We start from the raw sequence: 17,715 nt of genomic DNA, 5'->3' as shown, positions 1-17,715 counted from the left end.
TGATGGCTCTTACGATTACGAAAAGAGCACTGAACAACGTGTTTCCTTATCTTTGTACCAATAACAGAGCAGACCAAAGGAGCCTTGGAAGACGCCAATTGTGTGTTTGAGGGGAGCCTCATTTCACCGGATCTTTCGTGCAAATCGGGTGAGGTCTGTGAGTAATTCGGAAAGAGTTGGTAGCTGCCACACTAACTACCATATTCCAGCGATACCACTTATCGCTGGAATAAGCTCTTTTCCTCTATCCTCCGAACATTTTTGTTTGTTTCCAAATATTTGTGAGTAAAAAAATACTACTGGTGGGCGCTTTACAGTGACACTCATCTTGCTGCTCCACGAGTAAGTTAAAGTGTGTGTGACCATCACTCTGAATGTTATCAAAAATGGCTGCATAAACACGTCGCGTTGGTTCATTGTACCAGTTTCCATTGCAGTGAGTTCGTACAAGAGTAAAGCACTGAAATGCAAAGTAGGTTTTCAGGCGTTGCAAGAAGTCTTAAAGCAAAATGGTAACCTATTTCAGTAATATGTAAGCTACTACTAGTTCTACACAGCTGTAATTATAAGTGATACTGTGTTTTATTTACTGTATTCGAATCTGTGTACTAATAATATTATTAAATGAATTTGTCCCTGTGTAGCGAATACAGCTGCCCTTCTGTCGTTCTAGATCCTACGATTGATCGCCTCGCGCAAGTGTCGTGGAAACTGTAGTATACGTTACAGTCGTTTTCGGGGAATTATTTAGTCATGCATTGCCACAAATTGTGATTCTGATAAACTCTAAAGAAAAAGACCGGTTTTGGGCAGATCTCGTCGAGCTCTTTATCCTAGTATCCTAAATTTTCAAATTGGACCGGTAATTTTCACAAAATGGGCAGTTGAAATTGAGGAGTTGTTATTTTGTGGATACTAGAATTATTGATGTTGATAAAAGAGAGATCTTCATATCTGAGTGAAAACGATAGACTAACTGCATGTTGTCTGTGTCGTCCAAATTGAGTCCTAATATTAGTACAAAATATTGCTAGAAGGTATTGAATAACGCGGTAGAAATAGCTATAAATGTATTTATACTTTGAAGTACAATAGTGTTTGTGTCGACAAGAGAACCGAGCGGATGGAATACATGCAATGAAGTAAGACAACATTTGGTGGCATCAAGTGCGTATAAGCGATCGGCCTTAGCTAGCCCCCTTGGCTTCGGAGCACAATTACTGTGCTCGAAGGATAAAAAATCAGGTACCGGTAGTACGCTGACTGATTTACATGAGAACAAAACGGGCATCTGGTATAATATTTAGCTAAAGACAGTGACCTCTACTTGGAACAAGATTATTCACTTTCTTCTATCTCTCGTTTAAGTAAATTTAATATTCTAGAGCGCAGCTTGTATTAATTTCAGGGCAAGGCACGACTTTGTATTTTGGGCTTCGACCTATACACCACAATTATAGTAGTCAGGGTACGACTAATTAGCCTGAAGGATACACTGTCTTAGATAGCGTGGCTCTTAGCTCCAGCAAGCACCGAACTAACTAGTGCATGTAGTTTGCCCTTCTTCCCGCCAATTTGACGCAGCAAAATACGAAGAATTCTCTAAAAGACATTCCATATTTCTTAACGAGCCTAGAACGCACACCGTCTTGTTCGGAGATCTCTGCTGTTTACAGAGGCGACTTACGCTCTCTTCGCTTTTTTGTTTTGTAACGATAAACTTGTTCCGACGATGATTAAAGTGCCTAAATTGCTCCGGCGTCAGCGAGTTTACGTACCCTGGAATGTTTAACGCCTTTGTGTAGCTAAAACGTCCGTCTTTAGCTGCTTTCATGAGTTGCTTCACTTGGTCAGAAGAAAAGGGCCTTTCTTCGAGATCATTGTCATCTTCAATGGCCGCGTGGTGGGTCCTCAGCAGTCGACCGCTTGGACCATCGGTAGAAGCCCTGTTGATAGTGTTGACGACGGTCGTTGAAAGCGCGTCGCTGGTAGTCAGGAAGGAAGCCGCAATCAGCGTGAAAACCGTCAAGAGACGCATTGGGCCGTTTCTTACAGCTGAACTTCGAGACGGGAGCAAAATCGAAAGTAAGGGCAGATTCCACCAAAACTGTCGTACTCAACGGTAGCCACAAATGCGTTTTCCTTAATGTTTAGTACCGTTCATTCATACTAGCTCGTGCTTTTTCTACGTTATTTCGTCGTTGGATTGTCTCCTGTCTAACGTCATATTTGACAATGTAATCTGGCGCGGCGTATGTGGACTGTTGCGCTGGCATACCTGGGATGGATACCTGGGATACAGTACGTGATACATGTCTATATCTGACGGTAACGTTTGCAAGCAAGCCTGCTGGAGGTATCCGGAAAGACCAAAAACAATTTGTTAACCGATATAAATGGTGTTGCCCCTTATAATGACATCTACCTACTCTCGACTAGAGATGACATTCCGTATCTTATATGGCAAGATATCAGTTATCAGAGTCTCGTTTAAAACAAGATGCTGTAAACACATTCAGTAACCTGGTCCAATCGGTTTGCTGAGTCTAAGCTGAGATGACTCAACAATGCGTTTCAACCTCATTTAGAATGTCAAAAGATTTGAGGGCAATCAACACTTTGTATCCTAAGTGCACGGGTACAGAAGCGGAAGTATCCGGGATGGATACTCCTATTTCCGGGAGTACAAGGAGCAGAAGACGTGCCGTTGCCTCGCGATCTGATCGGAAGCCTCGCAGATAAGTTTAGAGTTGATGTAGATAGTTTCGGTAGCTCACTTTCGATTTTCTCGGCTCGCAAAAAGCGAAAAGAGATCGCCTTCTACCGACTACTCGGCTCACCGATGACCAGCGCTCTTCAACTCGGCGAGCTTGCTTTTGTCGGGCCAACGCACTCAGCACAACTGAACGACTTCCAATACGTTGAAATCACGGACCTGACGGATAGCGTGGCTACAGTTAAGATCGTCGGTCCTGATGATGACAAGAACAACGACACTTTCGACATACCTATCGATATCGTCTGATGCAGACTGGCTCCGGAAACAGAACGTCGTTTTTGGCCGGATTCATACGTCGCCCACACTGTGGCCTTCATCAAGACATCACCAATAGGAGTCGACGGATGGGCATATGGCGTTGTATACAGCGGCCGAAACTACCGATATTCTCCATATTGTGAGTCACGACGGACCAACTCGATTCCAGCTGACGAATACGCAATCGTTGATCAAAGTTGACGCGCTGAACTACGCATTTCAACCAGGCCAGGGTGGCATTAATCCCAGTTGAGCTCCTCCATCGACAAGACGCGCTTTTGGCAGCTTGCCGAAAGCGAAGGTCAGGGATTCCACCCTCAGTCTTGGCCAGCCTATCGGTTCCCTTCTCTCCCGATGAGATTGTCCCGTTGGTTAAACCGGCGACGCTCCAGTTAGTGCATGTCCGTCGCCAGCACATCGTTAGCTACTCGAACGCCAGCCGTGCCAACAAACCTGAAGATCTCTATACCGATACGTCGCACATTGTAGAAGAATCAACTACTAGAAAAAGCACTGATGAGGCCCGAAAAACTCCGACACCTCGCAGCCACCCTAGCACCGCCAACGAGATCGATACACAGCTGAGGAACTACGACAGCGCCGACGTCGATAATGATAGTTGCTCCGAAGATGGCGACGTTCGTGAGGTACAGCATATGAACGCGCCGCTGGCTAAGCGCCGGCGTTTCAACGACAACGACGATGAAAGTTTTTCCGATAGTAGCAACGACTCGTACGCGGACGCTGAGAGGACTACACAACGTCAGCGAGGAATCGTATTTCATCCGTCTCCGAGTGATCGGCGCATACATGCCGCGATAGTCAACCGACGGCACACAGGTAAGAATCCTCAAACATTACTTCAATCTGTTCAGCAGTCACTACACGTGGAGTTCGTGGCCAGCCCCGCAGTGCTACGAGGTTTGTATTCTTTTGGTTTTGGGCTTGGGCTGTCGATAATGCACTGGGATGCAGTCGCAGCAAGTGAGAAAGGCATGAATCTGTGGGATTTCTCATCCAAGAACGGGTATCCGACACCACCCAAGGTTTCTGGATTTGGCGCCTTAATCAGTTCGCTAACAGCTCTGCACAAGTTCGGACAGCACTTTTACAACAGCAAGACAGTGGACTTCATTTCAACGGCGAAGGACTTCGTCATTTGCTACGCCGACCACGCCCGACCAGACCTGACAATGGCGCGCCTTCTGGCTTACTGGATCAACGAAAAATTCAGCTTATTTCGCAACAAAGTTCTCTCGGACGGGCTGAGGGAGGCAACCAAGGTTTCAACTCAGTTCTGCCGAAGTGATGATAAGCTCGGTGCTCTCCGAGACTCAAGTCAGCCGTGGAAACCATCGTCAGCAAGTCGCCCTCGCCCAGCCAACGCCGAAACCAACGTTCGAACTCATCGTACGACTAGTAATACCGGTAGTCGGATTCCCTTCGATGTGTACGCGCAGATGCCACTTGGTGAGGACGTACGGAAACTATGTCTGAAATTCCTGTCAAAACCGGGATGCCAGTTTACCAAATGCTCAAATGCTCACTTCCGACCGGAATCACTTGCGGAAGGTGTAAATAATCTGATTTCGGAGCGGTGGGGAGGGCTCAGCGCTCAGTTCAGCGATTTATGACGTAACAAGACCAACGTTTGCTCTGACAACAGCCAAAGCGGTGAGAAAGAGGAACGTGAGCGGTATAAAATCTTCTTGGCCACCCTGAATCAAGCACGCGTTCTCAACCAGGCCTCCGCTTACGAAAACTATCAGAAGCACGCTGTCGGATTATCTCCATCTCCACTCAGACCGAACCTGATAGACGACGTTAATGCGGACCAGGTCCAGTTCTGGTCAACATTCACCAACAAAGTAAATGGAGCTTATCTGACGTAGTACGGCTGCTTCGCGGTCAACCAGCATCCGATCCCAGACCCAACAAAGACCTCTTCGAATTAGCTCCGCCGCTGGACACTGTGCTCGTGCCAATCGTCGCAAAATGGAACAGAATCGTTCGTCACGGAGTGCAGCCAAAATGGTGGCACCTGGTTTTATCAAAATTAAGCCCACCAAGGGGCTTTGATTACTAGCCCCTTCATTTTCTGCCGATACAATATTAATAGCTGCACAGCCCTCAATTTTCAACATATAAACATCGGGCTTCTTGTTTTTCAAACAGCGCGTCAGTACGCCTCGGAGCTCATCATTACCTGGTTGCATTAGTCCAATTAACATATTCGCGGCAAAAGGGTAAAAACACCCTTTTACAGTAGGAACCAGTCTCTAAAAGGCGGTTTTTCTATTACGGAAGTTCCACCGGTCCTGAACCGCCTTCTGAGGCATTGCAAATATACTGTAGGATTCGTAATCATCAAAATATACCCTTTTCAAGTCAGCTTCAGTCATGAGATTGCAGCATCATGCTATCCTTTTTAATTTGTTAAAAGAAGTAATCCAAAACGAGTACCGTGATTTTGTTAAGGTCGAAAAAGCGTCCTTTTAGAAGCAAATAAATCAATTTTGTATTCTATAGTTTATAAAGGTAGAGTGAAGAGGTCATTATAAGCAAGGACCATATATTTAAACGGGAGGTTACATCAGGGGTCCCGACAATCCAATACATAGATTCATACTTTCTCGTCAAGAGAAGAAATTAAAAATTCAATTATTAGCATTATTCCTCCCTATTCTGGATCGTACTTCATCAACAATGTTCACGTTCCACAGGTCGCTCTTGTACACCAGACATATCTGCATTGTTAGCTTCTGTGGTTATTCGCTTCCATTGGTCTGACAGCACGAGCTTGATCGAAAAAAAGAAGTGCTGGTATTCGGTGGAATGTAGCCAACACTCACGAAGAGGGAGTGCTTGACAACCTTGCGTCTCTTGAACGCAGCCTTCACAATCGAAGAGTCGCTTGCGCCTCTTGCGGGTTTTTCCTAGCTTGGCGCCCTAAATTATGCACAGTTCGTCCTCTCAACCCAATTTAGAGCCTCACCTTGACCACAGTAAAGACCGCAATCCAGTTGGTTAGAGTATACGCCGAAGTCAGCTGCAGCAAGATTGGGACGAAATTTTCGAGCGACTGGTGTTTGCTATCAGCAACTCGCACGATACGACGCGGAAAGAGACACATTTCTATCTTGTGCATGGATGGGATGGTCACATGGCACTCAAAGTCATGACGGAGTCGATTCGTCGGGGGCAGCAGACAATCCGATGAATTAGCGTGACGTCGAGAAGTAAACAGACAACGCAAAATTGCGCTGGAGACGGCGAAGGAGTATTAATCTACGGAGAAGACGCGAAGAGCTGAGAAGCTTAACAAGGCTCTGAGTAACAAGGCTCTTGAGTCGCAAAGAACGAGCGGCTGCTGACTTGGGTTGTACAGCGCGAATCCACATAGCATTGCGACGATGATTCGCAAACCTTTCAGGAAAATAGCAGCGAAGCACCGAAGTCACTCTTCGAACCTGGCAGTCACATTTGCTGATGAGGGCTGACCTGTAAATTATCGCCAAAACCGACCTGTACTTGACGCAATGCAGCCCAAGACTGCACTTTGGAGCTTACGGCAATGTAAACATTAGTTGAGATGCTACTTCGAACTCATTCACAACGGTAGCGAGCCACCTCCGGTACTCGGGAGACCCAGGAAACCTGGACGCCACCGATTTAGATACAGCGTCTTCCCTCCCAGCACCGTCACATTTGATTTACAGACGAAGGCAATTACTGCATCCTGGACTTACATATTATATGAAACAAGAATATTAACGCGTTGGAACGAAACGGTAAGAATGACATGTGAGACCAACCTTCGTATATTTGACATAGCTACAGCTGGAACATTAGGAGATCGACAAACACACCGACATAAACGCGAAGAACGAGCTACGTCGCTGAAGCGCCAGCCAAATGGCCTGGCTCAGCATTAGTAGCCAATCTGGCAAAGAACTGGGTAAAATTCGCATCCTTGACGACCGGCGGGTTCTCGGCAGCAGCACTAAAAGCAGCTCCTTCAAAGAAGCAGGATCCGTGGCTACTCGAGGCACTGCGAAGTCCGCATCCCAGTTTGGCGAAATTGCAGTGTTGGGCAGAAGCAGGTTAAAAAAACTTCAATCTGGTGGTCCACGGACTCACGGGTTTCACCAGCAACAGCAGAAATCCAACATTACATGGTGTGGGCGTCGTGTTGTACGGGTGCAGGGCAGATGTGTCAACCCATCCAATACGCCATGGTTCGGCGGTGTCCAACGCCGGAATGTGTTCAACACGGAGATATCCAAGTCAGATATTCGAAAAAAAGAATAGCCAGGTATCGACAGCTCAAACAAAATTTCAGGAATGATATCACCGAACCGGGGCTCAGCGCTGACACACCATTTCCACTCGTTGTTGATGGTTTTGACGCGAAGTCGATCAGCACGCTTGGTCCGGCCAATGCCATATTCATCCTAGGCCGCCTTGGTGTCGTCTAAAGCGAGCTTGAAAGAGGCTTTTAGCATTGTTCGAGAGTGTGGTGTCTTCGACGAGAGCTCGGTTACCAGCCTTTAAGCCGAGCTCAATCGCGCGAGCTGCAGACCAGTGATTTTGTTTCCAGAGTGAGAATCCAAGATCAGTATCATCTTCGGGGCCATCCAAACGAAACTTACGTCAATATCCTTTGAGACGACGTAGTGAAGGAGCTCGTTGCGAAACGTGAGAGTCGACATCGAATTCTTCGGTTCCAACGCGACAAGCGTGTGAAGAAATCAAACGACAAGTTATCTGCCACGGATGATCCGGTTTCCGGAAGTTCGCGAAAGCTCGGATGAACTTGACACAGCTAGTGTTTTTCGGCGGCAGTGGAGATGAAAGTCGATTGTTCAGGATTTGGATCCAGAACTTGGTCGCACCACGAAGAGTAAAAGGAGCATGTAGGGCGAAGCTCACCTAGCTACCTGCTCCGGGAAGCGTGCAAGGTGCTGCGAAATGCGTACAACCCGCAGGAGGCGATACGATTGGTCGCAGCGATTGTCGATCCGAGTTAGAGGTCTGACAGCGTGGCACGACCCGTACTTCGCCAGGAGAACGACGTGACGCTGGAGCCGTCGGACGTCCATTCACTGGAGAAGAAGTAGACATTGCGTCAGGTGGCGTGACTCTTTCTCCTACCGGTACTATATCTGTATTGACATCTTCGTGATTGGTACCTGAGACCGTTACTGGTGTCGGAAATTCATCTAGAGGCAGCTCTTCGGTGCTTGCTACCTGAACTTTTCCATCTGCAGGAGAAGGAGCTGCCGACGACAGAGCAATTACCTCTTCACGAGAAGCTGAGTCGCTGTTATCATCGGAATCAAAAACGACGGTCGCCGTTGAGTCAGCATCGGAATCGGATTTTTTAACGAGACGCTGCCATTTGGGTAGTCAGCAGCGATAGTCGCAGAGTCTGGACAGTACGTTGCACCTTAGCATCGGTAGCTGATAGCTCTGACGCAGCATCCGACGACTGCCGAGATTCAAATTCAACCGAAATGATAAGCCAGGCCACAGTCTGAGCATCAGATTCATCACTTGACGAGAAATCAGAATCCACGATACCATTGAAATCCATAACTTCGCCATCGTTAGCTTGTTCAGCCTCAATCTGCAGCGAAGAACGAAACGACGATCGATCTGCCTGCTGACTAATCGGATGGATCTTGTGGGGCGATGGCTCGGCGTCATGGGTTACAGCATTCGGTTGGCGTACTGGTAACGTGTGTTCCGAAAACTGGGAGTTGCATGAAACTGTCGATCCGGCGGCTCCGGCCAATTTTTTTGCTGCTGATCTGGTTCGTGTGGTGAACTGCATACGAAGTTTTTTAAACTTACTCTAATAGAGGCACCTGGTTGCAGTACTTAAGAAATCTGATATCCTGTAGTACATGATATAAATAAAAGCCAGGTCGCTCCCAGAGACTACGACCGGTATGAAGTAGTTTAATATTACTCTAATGACAAACCTGATTTGGAATTTTGAGGACAGGAAGTGTATATGTGTAGCCTACGACTACGAAGTGGCCGTGGAAAAACGTGTAATTAGTCTTGTGTCAGTAACCAGTAACCTGCAGTCTTGAAACTGTTTGTATCATTCTTCGACAACTAAAATACGTATATCCCAAACATTGTAGCTTTTTCGGACTAAATTTTAGTCTGGCACAATGGTCCTCCCTCGAAAACAAAACGCTATCGTGTTATTACTTATTTTGCCGCACGCTCGACTCGATTAGTCGTAGAACCCACGATAATCGCGACACAAACCAAGACTCTAAAAATGAACAGAGTACTTGTGCAACACGTAAAACTAAGAGAGCTTAGTTGGATTTAGAGGCGCCAAAGGAGCCTTGGAAGACGCCAACTGTGTGTTTGAGGGGAGCCTCATTTCACCGGATCTTTCGTGCAAATCGGGTGAGGTCTGTGAGTAATTCGGAAAGAGTTGGTAGCTGCCACACTAACTACCACTTTTATCGCTGGAGTAAGCTCTTTTCCTCTATCCTCCGAACATTTTTGTTTGTTTCCGAATATTTGTGAGTAAAAAAATACTACCGCTGGCGCGAATGAGGAGCTTTACATAATTTATCGCAAGTCTAGTAAATTATTCCTTGGATCATTGCACTCACTTGTCAAGCGTCGCCAAAGAAATCTGAAGAGCCACTTGGGTAGAAACTGCAGCGATGGAGTTGGTGACGAAGGTTCGGGACGCTGAGCACTGGGTGCAAGTGCTGGAGAGCAGCGAAAAGAAGTTAGTCGGTGCGTTTCCCACTTCCTGGAGCAATCGAAATGGCTGCAGGCGGTTGATAACCATGCTGCGGCAGTTGTTGACGTGCACAAGGATTGGTGTGGGCCATGCAAGATCGTGGAGCCGTCCTATAAGCGCTTGACTACGGACATCGAGCACGCAGAGCGTCGAGTCATGTTCGCGACCGTAAGCACAATTTTCGATACTACGATGTGGAAACTCAATCTTCGTTTATTTTAGCTGAATGTTGGACTTCACGTCGATGGTATCGAGGACACTGGCAGTTGCAAGCCTCGGTTCCTCCTTTTTAAGGTTGAAGAAAGAAACGTTTGATGTTACCTAGGCCTTGAAGCAACCATAATAACAACGAGATCCCGTGGGTTTTTAGGACCGCAAGCAGATCGCAGATGTGGATGGAGCGAATGCACCGCTACTCGAGCAATCAGTTAAACAACATTTGCCACCGATCGGGAACGACGATGAAGAAAACTAACATGACTCGATATTAAAAACGAAATACAAGATCACGTATGCGATCAGATGAAATCGTAACCTGCATGCTTGGAAGCACGCACTGGCAACGCGTTGTGAGTTGAGATCATGAAATACCTGTTAGCCTTTCGAGTAGCTCGAAGGGCTTATTCAAGAAACGAGTGCCTGCAACACTTGTTGCCCTCTACGTATCTCAGATCGAGAAATTGGCGGGAACACGAAACCAGCGTCTTTCAACTCGGCATCGCTTGCGTGTGGCTCTGTACGAGAAGTTCTGTGTCTTGCGATATGAGCGATTGGTAATCATCAACAAGACAGGACACGTCAAGGACTCAGTGCATGGTTGCCTAACAAAAACGAAATAGCGTCATCGACTTTATCTAGTAAACATACATCTAGTTTTGCAACGATAGAGATTAACAGTAGTAAATCTAGGCTTACCGGCCATATGTGCAGGACGACCTTCTTGGGTGCCTTTAACTTCATGAAACACAAAGTGTTATAGAGAAGTTAAATTGAGATGGCGTTTGACGCACCACTTGTCATGCCAACCAGTTGAATTATTTTGGCCGTCTGTCGTGGATAAAAGGTGGGTGTGTTGGCTAAAAGACGTGGGATCTGGCTACGGTTCACCACCAACGAAGACCAGTTGTTCATACATTTGTACTTGAACTACCACGGTCGTCAAACACATCATCCTTCTCCTCCAGCACTGTCGCATGATGAATACCCCTACTAAGCACAAAAAGTAATCAGCCCGGGAGCTTGGACGAGCACATTAGCAAAGCGTTAATGAAATTCCTGCGCGATGATTCATAACACAGGACGATTTACAGTCCGTAGTATTTCTTGGATGGTCGTATTGTTGTTCATCTTTCCACTTCTTGCAAATTTTGCGAAGCTGAACTCCGCGTATGACACTTCTTGGCAGATCCACCGGAGTCTTTCTTCATGGAAGCCATTTCTTTCGTCATCTCAGTAAGCTTACTGGGAGTAAAGCTCCAGATAGTGCGCTTCGCTTTCGTTTTGGAGGAGCATTCCCAAGGTAAAGTCGACTCAGAGTTCTTAGCCGACACCTGAAGGTCGCAAAAAAGGTTCCCACGCGCAATTTTTGACTTCATTTCGTAGTTCTCCTCGTCCCGCTTCACAACAACGTACGGCTTCTTCCCAGGGCTCGAGAAGTACTCAACTGGTGGTAGTATCTCTGCGCTGTAGCCAAGGCTATCGAGACCGCTGATTTATGATCAGCCGTGTACCTGGCTAAGCTGCCATCGGCAGCACTCAGCAGGTTGGTAAGTTTCGTTCCAAAGTGTCTTGAATGTCTTGTTATTCCTTGTGACAGATGCAGGAAGCAAGGACGTCGTCTTTCTCATTGATTCGGGCCACTTAACTGACGGAGAAAGAGGCGGAAACACAGCCCGCCAAGAGAGGGCGATGCAGCTGGAGCTCAAGGGTCTATCCACTCTCCCGGTTCATTGGCATAGCGAAAGGCATCGCGATGGCTCTGCTTGCTGCTCCACGAGTAAGTTAAAGTGAGACCATCACTCTGAATGTTAATCAAAAATGGCTGCATAAACACGTCGCGTTGGTTCATTGTACCAGTTTCCATTGCAGTGCAAGAGTAAAGGCGACAAGAAATAGCATTTGAATCACATTGTAACCACCAAATTCGTTTGGAGTCCAAATTATAAAATATCATTCGTTTTTGTACGACAGTTAGTTTATGTTAATGGAAGGAAATAGTGCTTCTGTCGATAACAGAATTCATCGTTATCCGATCGACGCTGCTGTTGTACCAGAACTGCTTATTGCTATGCGCACTTTCCCCATTCTTCCCTCGGTCTACTTGTGCTGGCTTGCCAATCCGTCGTACTGGCGTTCCTTCACCTTGGGGCATCACTGGACAAGAAGATCACAAATTTCAGTGTTTCAATTTACCGAAGCCAAATATCAGCGGTGATCGATAAGTTAGAAGCATAAAACAATCTTGAGTATTATGAATTGGTAGTGGATATCTGGGTGAAACTTTTTAAAATTGTATAGAAGGCGTCGTATCAACTTGATCAAGCAACGAATGCAATTCTATTTCTAATGAATAGGATGAGCCTTCATTGCCTTAAAGAGATTTACCAGAGAACTGATACTGGCTTCGCGGAATAGACTTAAATCACGCTGACGCTGTAGCTTGTAACGCTCAGCTTGGCGTTGGTGCCCTTGAAAGCCTGCGTGCCAGCCCGCAGCACCTGCAAGTACTGATTTCCAGGGATCGTATTGTCGGACGGAAGTTCAGTGAAGAACAGCTTGAGGTCGCCCTTGAAGCTCGTAACCGGCTGCTTAGCGACATACGAGAACGCATTGATGTTCTGGTTGAACCCGAAGTACAAGTCAAAGTCGACGCCGGCAACGTTCACGGTCTTGATAGGCTGACCAGTGGTTGACTTAGGCTTTATATCGCCATAAGTTGCCAGCCACACCGTGAGCTCGTAGTGAGGGTGTCCAGCAGGCGTCCAACTCGTAAACATGTCGTAGGCCACGTTCGAGACCATGTCACCATCGGACGTGTAGTTGAAGTCGAAGCTGGTAGGGATCGTCACGATCGAGGAGATCTGGTAAGGCTGAAGGTCGCGGTCAGCGTAAGCAAAAGACTTGTACATGGGGTCGCTGTCACCGGTAATGTTGTAGCTCGTGTGCCAGGCGATAGTCGTGGTTTCACTCCAATCCACACCCGTGCATTGCTTGCCGGCAACGGCCCAGTTGCTGTTTACGATCTTGTACGCTCCCACTTCAACTTCGCCGTTCTCTTTGTCGGTACTACCACAGAAATCCTCCGCGTGGGCAGTCGCTGCAGCAAGAGCGATGGTGGCTGGTAGCAGGAACTTCATCGCTGTAATGATCGAACTTGGGGTTAAGAGGGTGGATTGCCGAATGAATCTGGACATGGCAAAGAACCAATCTCACCCAGTGCCAAGTCCCATCCTAAAAGGCTTCATCCGGACGTTTTGCTGCTGATGTCGCAGTTTGGAATCGCCAAATCTGGGTTGTCGAATTACAGTATCGCTTTTACTTCGCGATCAGTCGCAGTGACAATTCAAGCAAAGAACTGCATCTGCAAGTAATCTACCTCGACTCGGACGTACATGTATCAGATATTATACTTATCGCTACCTCGAAGTATTTGTGTTTGGCTCGCAGTAGAGCTCGAAAGATTGATCTGCATGCCTAATCCATGTTGTTATCACGTGATGGCGTGCAAAAGAATCTCTTGAAAGGATTATTCTGCTTCGGGTGTACCTACTATTAATATCTACGACAACACGACCAATGATTCGAAAGCCGATTAACTTGATCGGCTTTCGAGGTGTTTTCCCGTGGACGTAAGGGTGTGGATCCATACGATGCCCAATGTGCTACAGTAGGAGTTGGGTGTACTACAGCCACGAACGCGGTTTGAGAAAGCTCTGTACTGTAGCTAACACAGTGCATATTAACCTTTGTGTTACAAAGTACAACAATAATAACAGTCAACACCTGTAAAGCTGTTCCAGTTCATTGCCGACCAAATTCCAAGCAATTCTTGATACACAAATCTTACGACCAGTAGGCAGAACACGTAGGCAAAACGGGATCTGCTGTAGTCAGTATGTATGGGTTTATGATACGGACGCTACGATGTCGACCAGTAAAAATGATCGATTATTCTGCTCGACCTCGGTTTTCTGTGCGGAAACCCAGTCCATATGAATTTATCTCACAAACACATAATAACATTATTACAATTTTTGTTTTCTGAAATCAATTTAACAGGTCAAGCGTAGGTGTGGTGCAATTTTGGCCGCACGAAGAATATCGCAACAGCGAATCCTCTTAGGTCAGAATGTCGCATACCTAGGCATTGCATTAGTGAGGCAGAAAGCAAGAAAATCAGGAAAACCAAGCCAGCGCTAGGTGTACCAACAAATGAGTCCTTTTTAAAAAATTACAGTAGAATCTGTCCTACCTGATATGACCCGTGGAGAACTCCTCTATTAGGTATAGCAGCATATCATGTTACTCAGGTCGTCTTCAGTAAACAGGCCATTGCTAGAGTAAGAAGGTATTCTATGCTTCTTTAAGCCGACATGCGGCAAAATAAGTAATAACACGATAGCGTTTTGTTTTCGAGGGAGGACCATTGTGCCAGACTAAAATTTAGTCCGAAAAAGCTACAATGTTTGGGATATACGTATTTTAGTTGTCGAAGAATGATACAAACAGTTTCAAGACTGCAGGTTACTGGTTACTGACACAAGACTAATTACACGTTTTTCCACGGCACTTCGTAGTCGTAGGCTACACATATACACTTCCTGTCCTCAAAATTTCAAATCAGGTTTGTCATTAGAGTAATATTAAACTACTTCATACCGGTCGTAGTCTCTGGGAGCGACCTGGCTTTTATTTATATCATGTACTACAGGATATCAGATTTCTTAAGTACTGCAACCAGGTGCCTCTATTAGAGTAAGTTTAAAAAACTTCGTATGCAGTTCACCACACGAACCAGATCAGCAGCAAAAAAATTGGCCGGAGCCGCCGGATCGACAGTTTCATGCAACTCCCAGTTTTCGGAACACACGTTACCAGTACGCCAACCGAATGCTGTAACCCATGACGCCGAGCCATCGCCCCACAAGATCCGTCCGATTAGTCAGCAGGCAGATCGATCGTCGTTTCGTTCTTCGCTGCAGATTGAGGCTGAACAAGCTAACGATGGCGAAGTTATGGATTTCAATGGTATCGTGGATTCTGATTTCTCGTCAAGTGATGAATCTGATGCTCAGACTGTGGCTTGGCTTATCATTTCGGTTGAATTTGAATCTCGGCAGTCGTCGGATGCTGCGTCAGAGCTGTCAGCTACCGATGCTAAGGTGCAACGTACTGTCCAGACTCTGCGACTATCGCTGCTGACTACCCAAATGGCAGCGTCTCGTAAAAAAAAAACCGATTCCGATGCTGACTCAACGGCGGCGGTCGTTTTTGATTCCGATGATGACAGTGACTCACCTTCTCGTGAAGAGGCAATTGCTCTGTCGTCGGCAGCTCCTTCTCCTGCAGATGGGAAAGTTCAGGTAGCAAGCACCGAAGAGCTGCCTCTAGATGAATTTCCGACACCAGAAACGGTCTCAGGGACCGATCACCAAGATGCTAATACCGATATAGTACCGGTGGGAGAAAGAGCCACGCCACCTGACGCAATGTCTACTTCTTCTCCAGTGAATGGACGTCCGGTGGCTCCAGCGTCACGTCGTTCTCTTGGCGGCGTACGGTCGTGGCCACGCTGTCAGACCTCTAACTCGGATCGACAATCGCTGCGTCCAAATGTATCGCTTTCTGCGGTTGTACGCATTTCGCAGCCCCTTGCACGCTTCTCGGAGCAGGTAGCCAGGTGGGCTTCGCTCTACATACTCCTTTTACTCTTCGTGGTGCGAGCAAGTGCTGGAATCAAATCCTGAACAATCGACTTTCATCTCCACTGCCGCCGAAAAACACTTGCTGTGTCAAGTTCATCCGAGCTTTCGCAAACTTCCGGGAACCGGATCATCCGTGGCAGATAGCTTGTCGTTTGATTCCTTCACACGCTTGTCGCGTTGGAACCGAAGAATTCGATGTCGACTCTCACGTTTCGCAGCGAGCTCCTCCACTACGTCGTTTTAAAGGATATTGACGTAAGCTTCGTTAGGATGACCCCGAAGATGACTGTGATCTTGGATTCTCACTCTGGAAACCAAATCACTGGTCTGCAGCTCGCACCATTGAGCTCGGCTTGGAGGCTGATAACCGAGCTCTCGTCGAAGACACCACACTCTCGAACAATGCTAAAATCCGCCATCAAGCTTGATTTAGACGACGCCAGGGCGGCCTGGGATGAAAATGGCATCGGCCGGACCAAGCGTGCTGATCAACGTCGCGTCAAGATCATTAGTAACGTGTAGAAATGGTGTGTCAGCGCTGAGTCCCGGTTCGGTGATATCATTCCTGAAATTTTGTTTGAGCCGTCGATGCCTGGCAATTTTTTTTTCGAATATCTGACTTGGATACCTCCGTCTTGAACACATTCCGGCGTTGGACACCGCCGAACCATGGCGTATTGGATGGGTTGACACACCTGATCTGCACCCGTACAACACGACACCCGCACCATGTAGTGTTGGATTTCTGCTGTTGCTGGTGAAACCCGTGAGTCCGTGGACCACCATAGTGAAGTGAATCTGCTTTTGTCCAACACCGCAATTTCGCCAAACTGGGATGCGGACTTCGCAGTGCCTCGAGTAGCCACGGATCCTGCTTCTTTGAACGAACTGCTTCTGATGCTGCTGCCGAGAACCCGCCGGTCGTCAGCGATGAGGATTTTACCCAATTCTTTGCCAGAATGGCTACTAATGCTGAGCCAGGCCATTTGGCTGGCGCTTCAGCGACGTAGCTCGTTCTTCGCGTTTATGTCGGTGTGTTTGTCGATCTCCTAATGTTCCAGCTGTAGCTATGTCAAATATACGAAGGTTGGTCTCACATGTCATTCTTACCGTTTCGTTCCAACGCGTTAATATTCTTGTTTCATATAATATGTAAGTCCAGGATGCAGTAATTGCCTTCGTCTGTAAATCAAATGTGACGGTGCTGGGAGGGAAGACGCTGTATCTAAATCGGTGGCGTCCAGGTTTCCTGGGTCTCCCGAGTACCGGAGGTGGCTCGCTACCGTTGTGAATGAGTTCGAAGTAGCATCTCAACTAATGTTTACATTGCCGTAAGCTCCAAAGTGCAGTCTTGGGCTGCATTGCGTCAAGTACAGGTCGGTTTTGGCGATAATTTACAGGTCAGCCCTCATCAGCAAATGTGACTGCCAGGTTCGAAGAGTGACTTCGGTGCTTCGCTGCTATTTTCCTGAAAGGTTTGCGAATCATCGTCGCAATGCTATGTGGATTCGCGCTGTACAACCCAAGTCAGCAGCCGCTCGTTCTTTGCGACTCAAGAGCCTTGTTACTCAGAGCCTTGTTAAGCTTCTCAGCTCTTCGCGTCTTCTCCGTAGATTAATACTCCTTCGCCGTCTCCAGCGCAATTTTGCGTTGTCTGTTTACTTCTCGACGTCACGCTAATTCATCGGATTGTCTGCTGCCCCCGACGAATCGACTCCGTCATGACTTTGAGTGCCATGTGACCATCCCATCCATGCACAAGATAGAAATGTGTCTCTTTCCGCGTCGTATCGTGCGAGTTGCTGATAGCAAACACCAGTCGCTCGAAAATTTCGTCCCAATCTTGCTGCAGCTGACTTCGGCGTATACTCTAACCAACTGGATTGCGGTCTTTACTGTGGTCAAGGTGAGGCTCTAAATTGGGTTGAGAGGACGAACTGTGCATAATTTAGGGCGCCAAGCTAGGAAAAACC

At 47.1% G+C, this 17,715-nt stretch overlaps 3 protein-coding genes across 3 annotated transcripts; 2 read left to right on the top strand and 1 right to left on the bottom strand.

Moving 5' to 3' along the window:
* Positions 1-1,537: 1,537 nt before the first annotated feature.
* On the bottom strand, positions 1,538-2,038 carry PITG_15337 (secreted RxLR effector peptide protein, putative; the record flags this gene model as incomplete). Its single annotated transcript, XM_002898729.1, has 1 exon — positions 1,538-2,038. The coding sequence occupies one exon, from the start codon at positions 2,036-2,038 to the stop codon at positions 1,538-1,540; it is 501 nt and encodes a 166-aa protein (XP_002898775.1).
* Positions 2,039-4,032: 1,994 nt separating this feature from the next.
* On the top strand, positions 4,033-4,671 carry PITG_15336 (uncharacterized protein; the record flags this gene model as incomplete). Its single annotated transcript, XM_002898728.1, has 2 exons — positions 4,033-4,394; positions 4,470-4,671. 2 exons carry the CDS (start codon positions 4,033-4,035, stop codon positions 4,669-4,671), a joined length of 564 nt encoding a protein of 187 aa, XP_002898774.1.
* A 5,005-nt stretch (positions 4,672-9,676) lies between these two features.
* Positions 9,677-10,346, top strand: PITG_15335 (thioredoxin/dynein outer arm protein; the record flags this gene model as incomplete). The annotated part of the gene is made up of 4 exons (XM_002898727.1): positions 9,677-9,811; positions 9,877-9,986; positions 10,041-10,112; positions 10,189-10,346. The coding sequence occupies 4 exons, from the start codon at positions 9,736-9,738 to the stop codon at positions 10,291-10,293; spliced, it is 363 nt and encodes a 120-aa protein (XP_002898773.1).
* Positions 10,347-17,715: the final 7,369 nt, after the last annotated feature.

Source organism: Phytophthora infestans, genomic scaffold (assembly GCF_000142945.1).
Source record: "Phytophthora infestans T30-4 supercont1.35 genomic scaffold, whole genome shotgun sequence".
Classification (NCBI taxonomy): domain Eukaryota; phylum Oomycota; class Peronosporomycetes; order Peronosporales; family Peronosporaceae; genus Phytophthora; species Phytophthora infestans.
The sequence above is the reverse complement of the archived record's forward strand: the minus strand, read 5'-3'. Positions and strand labels throughout refer to the sequence as shown.